General features: G+C 33.7%; 1 protein-coding gene across 2 annotated transcripts in view; it reads right to left on the bottom strand.

Moving 5' to 3' along the window:
- Positions 1–1,058: 1,058 nt before the first annotated feature.
- LOC139482323 (zinc finger protein 45-like) overlaps positions 1,059–12,242 on the bottom strand; it is a 109,433-nt gene continuing 98,249 nt past the window's right edge. For both annotated transcript variants that reach the window (XM_071266147.1, XM_071266148.1), the window contains exons 5-6: positions 7,885–8,004; positions 1,059–1,247 (exon numbers count right to left, since the gene is read on the bottom strand). In XM_071266147.1, the coding sequence (XP_071122248.1) occupies positions 1,071–1,247; positions 7,885–8,004 (297 nt within the window). In that variant the 3' untranslated portion in view covers positions 1,059–1,070. The remainder of the gene's footprint in view (positions 1,248–7,884; positions 8,005–12,242) is intronic.

Here is a 12,242-nt window from a genome sequence, read left to right as displayed (position 1 = left end):
CAAACTGTGCCCCTTTACTCGCCGACTTGTTTCTTTATTATTACGAGGCTGACTTCATGCAGGAACTTCTTAGGAAGAAAGATAAGATGTTAGCAATATCCTTTAACTCTACTTTCCGCTATATAGATGATGTTCTTTCACTAAACAGTTCACAATTTGGTGACTATGTGGAACGCATCTATCCAATCGAACTAGAGATAAAGGATACTACAGATACAGTTAAGTCGGCTTCATATCTTGACTTACATCTAGAAATTGACAATGATGGTCGGTTGAAAACAAAACTTTACGACAAACGAGATGATTTCAGCTTTCCAATTGTGAACTTTCCATTTCTAAGTAGCAACATTCCAGCAGCACCTGCATACGGGGTATATATCTCCCAATTGATACGATATTCCCGTGCTTGCATTTCCTATCATGATTTTCTTGATAGAGGTTTGATGCTCACAAGGAAGCTATTAAACCAAGAGTTCCAAATGGTGAAGTTGAAATCATCCCTTCGTAAATTTTACGGACGCCATTACGAGTTGGTTGACCGTTATGGAATAACCGTTTCACAAATGATATCGGATATGTTCCTTACGTCGTAACTACAATCCCCTTCACTTTCATGAATATGACCTACCGAATTAGACTATTTACCGGATTTGTAATCACTTAAGCAACACAACGGGTGCCATATGTGGAGCAGGATCTGCTTACCCTTCCGGAGCACCTGAGATCACCCCTAGTTTTTGGTGGGGTTCATGTTGTTTATTCTTTAGTTTTCTATGTTGTGTCGTGTGTACTATTGTTTTTCTGTTTGTCTTTTTTATTTTTAGCCATGGCGTTGTCAGTTTGTTTTAGATTTATGAGTTTGACTGTCCCTTTGGTATCTTTCGTCCCTCTTTAATCATTTCAATGTCCAAAATGAAACAGCTCCTCTTCATTTATCCCACTACTAAATTCGACAGAAAAAGTTATACCTAGGTCTCCGAATAAAACTGAACCCGAAAAAAAACCTGATAAACATATCTTAAAAGAAATATAATGTCTACTATCTGAACACATTAATATTCCACTTTAAATCAATCCTTTATTCGTAAATATTTTTTCTTGGCCATTCTTATAATATCAGTCATAGGTTTTTCACTTTCGTTATTAACTTTTGGTATTCTCAGAGCTCTTCGGACCTTTGGCTGCTGAATAACCATATACTGTACAACACCATACAAACTTGATGTACACCAATACACACACAAACCCTGAAAACATAAAACATATGTATAAATTATATCTTGATAAAATATTCAGAAGTTCAATGTCAGCTAAGTATCATGATTTCATGTGCCTAACATTTCTTATTAACTAGTGTAAATTCAAAAATTATTGCATGCATTTATTATTGCCATTTTGTCATTATAGACCAATATGCGATTTTAATTTTTGCGATATTGAGAAAAATCCTATGAAAGTCATAAACTAAGTTTCAAAATGCCAGTTTAAATTATTGCGATTGTAATCCTGTCTCAATTTTCGCAATAATTTCTGAATTTACAGTATAATAATTAAACCTTGTCTGTTCATAATGATTAAACCTTGTCTGTCCATAATAATTAAACCTTGTCTGTTCATAATGATTAAACCTTGTCTGTCCATAATGATTAACCCTTGTCTGTCCATAATGATTAACCCTCGTCTGTCCAGAATGATTAACCCTTGTCTGTCCATAATGGTTAAACCTTGTCTGTCCATAATGATTAACCCTTGTCTGTCCATAATGATTAAACCTTGTCTGTCCATAATGATTAATCCTTGTCTGTCCATAATGATTAATCCTTGTCTGTCCATAATGATTAAAGCTTGTCTGTCCATAATGATTAACCCTTGTCTGTCCATAATGATTAACCATTGTCTGTCCATAATGATTAAAGCTTGTCTGTCCATAATAATTAAACCTTGTCTGTTCATAATGATTAAACCTTGTCTGTCCATAATGATTAACCCTTGTCTGTCCATAATGATTAACCCTTGTCTGTCCATAATGATTAAAGCTTGTCTGTCCATAATAATTAAACCTTGTCTGTTCATAATGATTAAACCTTGTCTGTCCATAATGATTAACCCTTGTCTGTCCATAATGATTAACCATTGTCTGTCCATAATGATTAAAGCTTGTCTGTCCATAATGATTAATCCTTGTCTGTCCATAATGATTAACCCTTGTCTGTCCATAATGATTAAAGCTTGTCTGTCCATAATAATTAAACCTTGTCTGTTCATAATGATTAAACCTTGTCTGTCCATAATGATTAACCCTTGTCTGTCCATAATGATTAACCCTTGTCTGTCCATAATGATTAAAGCTTGTCTGTCCATAATAATTAAACCTTGTCTGTTCATAATGATTAAACCTTGTCTGTCCATAATGATTAACCCTTGTCTGTCCATAATGATTAACCCTTGTCTGTCCATAATGATTAAAGCTTGTCTGTCCATAATAATTAAACCTTGTCTGTTCATAATGATTAAACCTTGTCTGTCCATAATGATTAACCCTTGTCTGTCCATAATGATTAACCATTGTCTGTCCATAATGATTAAAGCTTGTCTGTCCATAATGATTAATCCTTGTCTGTCCATAATGATTAACCCTTGTCTGTCCATAATGATTAAAGCTTGTCTGTCCATAATAATTAAACCTTGTCTGTTCATAATGATTAAACCTTGTCTGTCCATAATGATTAATCCTTGTCTGTCCATAATGATTAATCCTTGTCTGTCCATAATGATTAATCCTTGTTTGTCCATAATGATTAACCCTTGTCTGTCCATAATGATTAACCCTTGTCTGTCCAGAATGATTAACCATTGTCTGTCCAGAATGATTAACCATTGTCTGTCCATAATGATTAAACCTTGTCTGTCAATAATGATTAACCCTTGTCTGTCCATAATGATTAACCCTTGTCTGTCCAGAATGATTAACCATTGTCTGTCCATAATGATTAAACCTTGTCTGTCCAGAATGATTAATCCTTGTCTGTCCATAATGATTAACCCTTGTCTGTCCATAATGATTAAACCTTGTCTGTCAATAATGATTAACCCTTGTCTGTCCATAATGATTAACCCTTGTCTGTCCAGAATGATTAACCATTGTCTGTCCATAATGATTAAACCTTGTCTGTCCAGAATGATTAATCCTTGTCTGTCCATAATAATTAACCTTTGTCTGTCCAGAATAATTAATCCTTGTCTGTCCAGAATGATTAATCCTTGTTTGTCCATAATGATTAACCCTTGTCTGTCCATAATGATTAACCCTTGTCTGTCCAGAATGATTAACCATTGTCTGTCCAGAATGATTAACCATTGTCTGTCCATAATGATTAAACCTTGTCTGTCAATAATGATTAACCCTTGTCTGTCCATAATGATTAACCCTTGTCTGTCCAGAATGATTAACCATTGTCTGTCCATAATGATTAAAGCTTGTCTGTCCATAATGATTAATCCTTGTCTGTCCATAATGAGTAATCCTTGTCTGTCCAGAATGATTAAACCTTGTCTGTCCATAATGATTAAACCTTGTCTGTCCATAATGATTAACCCTTGTCTGTCCATAATGATTAATCCTTGTCTGTCCATAATGATTAAAGCTTGTCTGTCCAGAATGATTAATCCTTGTCTGTCAATAATGATTAATCCTTGTCTGTCCATAATGATTAACCCTTGTCTGTCCAGAATGATTAATCCTTGTCTGTCCATAATGATTAATCCTTGTCTGTCCAGAATGATTAATCCTTGTCTGTCCATAATGATAAACCCTTGATTGTCCATAATGATTAAACCTTGTCTGTCCAGAATGATTAACCCTTGTCTGTCCATAATGATTAATCCTTGTCTGTCCAGAATGATTAACCCTTGTCTGTTCATAATGATTAATCCTTGTCTGTCCATAATGATTAATCCTTGTCTGTCCAGAATGATTAATCCTTGTCTGTCCAGAATGATTAATCCTTGTCTGTCCATAATGATTAATCCTTGTCTGTCCATAATGATTAATCCTTGTCTGTCCAGAATGATTAACCCTTGTCTGTTCATAATGATTAATCCTTGTCTGTCCATAATGATTAAACCTTGTCTGTCCATAATGATTAATCCTTGTCTGTCCATAATGATTAATCCTTGTCTGTCCAGAATGATTAACCCTGGTCTGTCCATAATGATTAATCCTTGTCTGTCCAGAATGATTAAACCTTGTTTGTCCATAATGATTAACCCTTGTCTGTCAATAATGATTAACCCTTGTCTGTCCATAATGATTAACCCTTGTCTGTCCATAATGATAAACCCTTGATTGTCCATAATGATTAACCCTTGTCTGTCAATAATGATTAACCCTTGTCTGTCCATAATGATTAACCCTTGTCTGTCCATAATGATAAACCCTTGATTGTCCATTATGATTAACCCTTGTCTGTCCAGAATGATTAACCATTGTCTGTCCATAACGATTAACCCTTGTCTGTCAATAATAATGATTAACCCTTGTCTGTCCATAATGCTTAACCCTTGTCTGTCCATAATAATAATGATTAACCCTTGTCTGTCCATAATGATAAACCCTTGATTGTCCATAATGATTAAACCTTGTCTGTCCATAATGATTAACCCTTGTCTGTCCATAATAATTAACCCTTGTCTGTCCATAATGATTAAACCTTGTCTGTCCATAATGATTAACCCTTGTCTGTCCATAATGATTAAAGCTTGTCTGTCCATAATGGTTAACCCTTGTCTGTCCATAATGATTAACCCTTGTCTGTCCATAATGATTAACCCTTGTCTGTCCATAATGATTAAAAAATGTCTGTCCATAATGATTAACCCTTGTCTGTCCATAATGATTAAACCTTGTCTGTCCATAATGATTAACCCTTGTCTGTCCATAATGATTAAACCTTGTCTGTCCATAATGATTAACCCTTGTCTGTCCATAATGATTAAACCTTGTCTGTCCAGAATGATTAAAGCTTGTCTGTCCATAATGATTAACCCTTGTCTGTCCATAATGATTAAAAAATGTCTGTCCATAATGATTAACCCTTGTCTGTCCATAATGATTAAACCTTGTCTGTCCATAATGATTAACCCTTGTCTGTCCATAATGATTAAACCTTGTCTGTCCATAATGATTAACCCTTGTCTGTCCATAATGATTAATCCTTGTCTGTCCATAATGATTAATCCTTGTCTGTCCAGAATGATTAATCCTTGTCTGTCCATAATGATAAACCCTTGATTGTCCATAATGATTAAACCTTGTCTGTCCAGAATGATTAACCCTTGTCTGTCCATAATGATTAATCCTTGTCTGTCCAGAATGATTAACCCTTGTCTGTTCATAATGATTAATCCTTGTCTGTCCATAATGATTAATCCTTGTCTGTCCAGAATGATTAATCCTTGTCTGTCCAGAATGATTAATCCTTGTCTGTCCATAATGATTAATCCTTGTCTGTCCATAATGATTAATCCTTGTCTGTCCAGAATGATTAACCCTTGTCTGTTCATAATGATTAATCCTTGTCTGTCCATAATGATTAAACCTTGTCTGTCCATAATGATTAATCCTTGTCTGTCCATAATGATTAATCCTTGTCTGTCCAGAATGATTAACCCTTGTCTGTCCATAATGATTAATCCTTGTCTGTCCAGAATGATTAACCCTTGTCTGTTCATAATGATTAATCCTTGTCTGTCCATAATGATTAATCCTTGTCTGTCCAGAATGATTAATCCTTGTCTGTCCATAATGATAAACCCTTGATTGTCCATAATGATTAAACCTTGTCTGTCCATAATGATTAACCCTTGTCTGTCCATAATAATTAACCTTTGTCTGTCCAGAATGATTAATCCTTGTCTGTCCATAATGATTAATCCTTGTCTGTCCAGAATGATTAAACCTTGTTTGTCCATAATGATTAACCCTTGTCTGTCAATAATGATTAACCCTTGTCTGTCCATAATGATTAACCCTTGTCTGTCCATAATGATAAACCCTTGATTGTCCATAACGATTAACCCTTGTCTGTCAATAATGATTAACCCTTGTCTGTCCATAATGATTAACCCTTGTCTGTCCATAATGATAAACCCTTGATTGTCCATTATGATTAACCATTGTCTGTCCATAACGATTAACCCTTGTCTGTCAATAATAATGATTAACCCTTGTCTGTCCATAATGCTTAACCCTTGTCTGTCCATAATAATAATGATTAACCCTTGTCTGTCCATAATGATAAACCCTTGATTGTCCATAATGATTAAACCTTGTCTGTCCATAATGATTAACCCTTGTCTGTCCATAATAATTAACCCTTGTCTGTCCATAATGATTAAACCTTGTCTGTCCATAATGATTAACCCTTGTCTGTCCATAATGATTAAAGCTTGTCTGTCCATAATGGTTAACCCTTGTCTGTCCATAATGATTAACCCTTGTCTGTCCATAATGATTAACCCTTGTCTGTCCATAATGATTAAAAAATGTCTGTCCATAATGATTAACCCTTGTCTGTCCATAATGATTAAACCTTGTCTGTCCATAATGATTAACCCTTGTCTGTCCATAATGATTAAACCTTGTCTGTCCATAATGATTAACCCTTGTCTGTCCATAATGATTAAACCTTGTCTGTCCAGAATGATTAAAGCTTGTCTGTCCATAATGATTAACCCTTGTCTGTCCATAATGATTAAAAAATGTCTGTCCATAATGATTAACCCTTGTCTGTCCATAATGATTAAACCTTGTCTGTCCATAATGATTAACCCTTGTCTGTCCATAATGATTAAACCTTGTCTGTCCATAATGATTAACCCTTGTCTGTCCATAATGATTAACCCTTGTCTGTCCATAATGATTAACCCTTGTCTGTCCATAATGATTAAAGCTTGTCTGTCCATAATGATTAACCCTCGTCTGTCCAGAATGATTAAACCTTGTCTGTCCATAATGATTAAACATTGTCTGTCCATAATGATTAACCATTGTCTGTCCATAATGATTAAACCTTGTCTGTCCATAATGATTAAACCTTGTCTATCCATAATGATTAATCCTTGTCTGTCCATAATGATTAAACCTTGTCTGTCCATTATGATTAACCCTTGTTTGTCCATAATGAATAACCCTTGTCTGTCCATAATGATTAAAGCTTGTCTGTCCATAATGATTAACCCTCGTCTGTCCAGAATGATTAAACCTTGTCTGTCCATAATGATTAAACATTGTCTGTCCAGAATGATTAATCCTTGTCTGTCCATAATGATTAACCCTTGTCTGTCCATAATGATTAAAGCTTGTCTGTCCATAATGATTAACCCTCGTCTGTCCAGAATGATTAAACCTTGTCTGTCCATAATGATTAAACATTGTCTGTCCATAATGATTAACCCTTGTCTGTCCATAATGATTAAACCTTGTCTGTCCATAATGATTAAACCTTGTCTGTCCATTATGATTAACCCTTGTCTGTCCATAATGATTAAAGCTTGTCTGTCCATAATGATTAACCCTTGTCTGTCCATAATGATTAAACCTTGTCTGTCCATAATGATTAAACCTTGTCTATCCATAATGATTAATCCTTGTCTGTCCATAATGATTAACCCTTGTCTGTCATAATGATTAACCCTTGTCTGTCCATAATGATTAACCCTTGTCTGTTCATAATGATTAACCCTTGTTCTTGCATACAATTAATAACTGTTATTTGTATGTTTAACCCCAGAAAGAAGGCTTTTAAATTGAATCCTATTAGATAATCTGTACCTGTGCAAAGTTGTTTATCTCCAAGTATTAACACTAACTTTGTAAGTACTTACACTTGGTAACATTGATGAAATGTACATCAAATATATACTGACAAAACGGAAGAAAAACTTCATCAATTTCATAGGCAATGGCTCTGCTTCTAGTTTACTTTGTAGTGATAGCAAATGCATCTGAAAAGAAACACCTTTTCAATCATAAAAGAACTAAGCCTTTGTCTATTGTCAACATTTCTTTTGCTTATTTAGAGGAGCATCATTACATAATAACATTCTCCACAGGTATCAGTATGAAAACAGGCAAGATCAAGTTATTTTAGATATCCATATTTGAACCTTGACATTATTTTACAATAAAATGCAGGGTGCAGCTTGATAAAACCACTGAGGTTGAACCATGAACAGTTGGGGAAAGTATGGACACAACATTCAAGCTAGGTACCGTTCTGAATTTGGATTGTGATTAAATATTGAACACAGAATAGGTCCTTAAAACTAAATAAAAGTGGTCTAAGAGCTAAATAAGTAACTTTATAAAGGAACATAACTCAAGAACTGTAAAAGTGATAATACCTAATTTTGTACTTGATCTGACATTTGTGGTAATAAGCATTGTGTATATGTTTCATAACATTTAGTTGAGGCAAACTTCAGTTGGAGAACAGAAACTAAAATTTCAGCAATGCTTCCTTTCATAAAGGGAAGAACTATAGAAAGGAAAAATTGACACCACCAAAATTCAAAATCAATTGTGTTTTTAGTAATTAGTTTTGTGTATAGGTTTCATAAGATTTGGTTGAGGCAAACTAAAATTAGAACCAGATGCTCCGCAGGGCGCAACTTTATACGACCGCAGAGGTTGAACCCTGAACGGTTGGGGCAAGTATGGACACAACATTCAAGCTGGATTCAGCTCTAAATTTGGATTGTGATTAAATAGTTGACACAGCATAGGTTTCTGACACAGAATGAATGTGGTCTAATGAACTTAAATATTTTTTACCTTTGAGCAATTCACTTATGCTGTTGAATATTAATCCTCTCAAAAAAATGTTTGAAGAAATTTTCTTTTTATTTATGAAATCTGAAATGAGAATTTTTTTTTCTTCACATCCCCCTTTCCCTTTTTCCAAAACTGATCTCAATTCAAATTTCTAATGGAGTTTGCAACAATAACTACTCATTAAAATACATCATAAAATATTAAAATGTAACAAAATGTGCTTGTTATCACTGAATGGTAAAGATTGTTTTGATTTATCAGTTGGTAGTAAAAGTGAATATACATTGTATATTGTATAAAACAATGATTTAAGTTGATTCAACTACTATTCTGGACAATAAAGATAACTCCAATCAATTAAAAAAAAATTGCTATTGCACAATATTGTGCAATTAGATATTTCTGGCTATTGCGCAGTACTGTGCAATTGAAAATATTTGCTATTGAACAATACTGTGCAATTGAAGATTTCTTGCTATTGCGCAATACTGTGCAATTGAAAATTTCTTGCTATTGCACAATACTGTGCAATTGAAGATTTCTTGCTATTGCTGAATACTGTGCAATTGAAAATTTCTTGCTATTGCACAATACTTAATTTAATAATTTTGGATCCTGATTTGAACAAACTTGAAAACATAATCAAAAATCTAAGTACATGTTTAGATTCAACATATCAAAAAAGCCCAAGAATTCAATTTTTGTTAAAATCAAACTTAGTTTAATTTTGGACCCTTTGGACTTTAATGTAGACCAATTTGAAAATGGGACTAAAAATTAAGAGTCTACATACACAGTTAGATTTGGCATATCAAAGAACCCCAATTATTCAATTTTTGATGAGATCAAACAAAGTTTAATTTTGGACCCCGATTTTGACCAACTTGAAAACTGGGCCAAAAATCAAAAATCTAAGTACATTTTTAGATTCAGCATATCAAAGAATCCCAAGGATTCAATTTTTGTTAAAATCAAACTAAGTTTAATGTTTGACCCTTTGAACCTTAATGTAGAACAATTTGAAAACGGGACCAAAAATTAAGAATCTACATACACAGTTAGATTTAGCATATCAAAGAACCCCAATTATTCAATTTTTGATGAAATCAAACAAAGTTCAATTTTGGCCCCTGATTCATTAAATGTTGGGACCAAAACTCCCAAAATGAATCCCAACCTTCCTTTTGTGGTCATAAACCTTGTGTTAAAATTTCATAGATTTCTATTCACTTTTACTAAAGTTAGAGTGCGAAAACTAAAAGTATTCGGACGACGACGCCAACGTGATACCAATATACGACCAAAAAGTTTTCAATTTTTGGGGTCGTATAAAAAGGAAAAGAAAGTTTCAGCAATTTATGTGGTAATAAGCATTGTGTATAAGTTTCATAACATTTGGTTTAGGCAAACTAAAGTTAGAGAATGGAAACCAATTTTGGGATGTATGGAAGGACGTAAAGACTGACACGGGTAAAACTTAATGCCCCTCCTCTATAGCGGGGATATAAGGTAGGGGCATAAAAATTTGAAATTTGTCATTTACCTCATATGGTCCAATAACCAAAATCAAAATACATGGTAAAATTCAGCATATTAAAGAACCCCAAATACTGTAAATTCAGAAATTATTGCGAGGTTGTTATTATTGAGAAAAATGCGACAGAGTTGTAAACGCAATAATTTAGGTAAACTCGCATTTTGACGTATTTTTTAGGAATTTTTGATCCTCAATGCTCTTCAACTTTGTATTTATTTGGCTTTTTAACTATTTTGATCTGAGCGTCCCTGATGAGTCTTATGTAGACGAAACGCGCGTCTGACGTATAAAATTATAATCCTGGTACTTTTGATAACTATTTACACCACTGGGTCGATGCCACTGCTGGTGGACGTTTCGTCCCCGAGGGTATCACCAGCCCAGTAGTCAGCACTTCGTGTGTTGACATGAATATCAATTATATGGTCATTTTATAAATTTTCTGTTTACAAAACTTTGAATTTTTTGAAAAACTAAGGATTTTCTTAACCCAGGAGTAATTACCTTAGCCATATTTGGCACAACTTTTAGGAATTTTTTATCCTCAATGCTCTTCAACTTTGTATTTATTTGGCTTTTTAACTATTTTGATCTGAGCGTCACTGATGAGTCTTATGTAGACGAAACGCGCGTCTGGCGTATAAAATTATAATCCTGGTACTTTTGATAACTATTATATGAATTAATCAGGATTTTTCTCAAAATCGTAAAAATGAAAATCGCATTCAAGTCTAAATTGACAAAATTGCAATAATAAATGGATGCAATAATTTCTGAATTTACAGTATTGAATTTTGGATGAAATCAAACAATGTTTAATTTGGGACCCTTCGAACCTCATTGTGAACGAACCTATTTGATAACGGGAGCTAAATCTAAAATCTAGACACAAGGTTAGATTCAGCCCTACAAAGAACCACATAAATTCAATTTTAAGTTTAATTTTGGACCCGTTGGAACTTAATGTGGACCAATTTAAAACAGGACAAAATATTAAAAAACAAAATACATGGTCAGATGCGGCATGACAAAGAACTCCAAGAATTCAATACTTTAAATTAATCAATTTGATCTTTATTTGGATAAGTCAAGAAATAAGCAATTTAAACAAAGTATTAGAAAAGTGTTGTTTTTTACCTAATTTTGGTCAAAATTCCAAAACAGTAAGAGCCATAACCCCAAAAATCAATCCGAAACTTCCTTTTGAGGTACGGAATTTTGCGATCCAAACACTTATATACAAGTTATTATTCTGAAACCAAAAAAAAGGTAGTTTTTTGCCCCTTTTTGGTTCCTGATTTCTAAACAACCTTTTTTCTTTTGTGATATGAAACGTTTTGATATAATTAGTGTTGTCAAATCGTACACTATTGCCTAACCGGTTATTCGGATAATCGTTCGACCGATTAACCGGTAGTTTAAGTTGGTGTTTGAAAGCCTTATATCTTTAGTACCCTACACATAGCTATAAGATGTGGTGACAACCTTCCATCAAAGTCATAAATTTTCGCTTTTTGTCCTTTAGCATTATAAGGCTTGTTTGTGAGGATTCTTTGCGAAGTTTGACTTTTAATATTCATATACACCGTATCAACTATGGCGTTTGTATCAACTTCAGATTGAAAAATAGAAAAAAAAACTTCTTGATATCGTAGACGCGAATATGTCTGAAACCGATAATTTTTTCCTTTTCTCTTGTCTCCGATATTAATGTGGAGTGTTTCAATTTGAAATGATTAAGCATGTTACTCGTACTATCACGTATACCTTAGTACATTCACATTGATTTGCATTTCACAATATTTTAGTTAACATTTCGTTTAAAGTATATCAAAGTCTTACACGACGGAGGTTGCACATTTAAAAGTAGGT

This window comes from Mytilus edulis, chromosome 7 (assembly GCF_963676685.1).
Source record: "Mytilus edulis chromosome 7, xbMytEdul2.2, whole genome shotgun sequence".
NCBI lineage: Eukaryota > Metazoa > Mollusca > Bivalvia > Mytilida > Mytilidae > Mytilus > Mytilus edulis.
The sequence above is the reverse complement of the archived record's forward strand: the minus strand, read 5'-3'. Positions and strand labels throughout refer to the sequence as shown.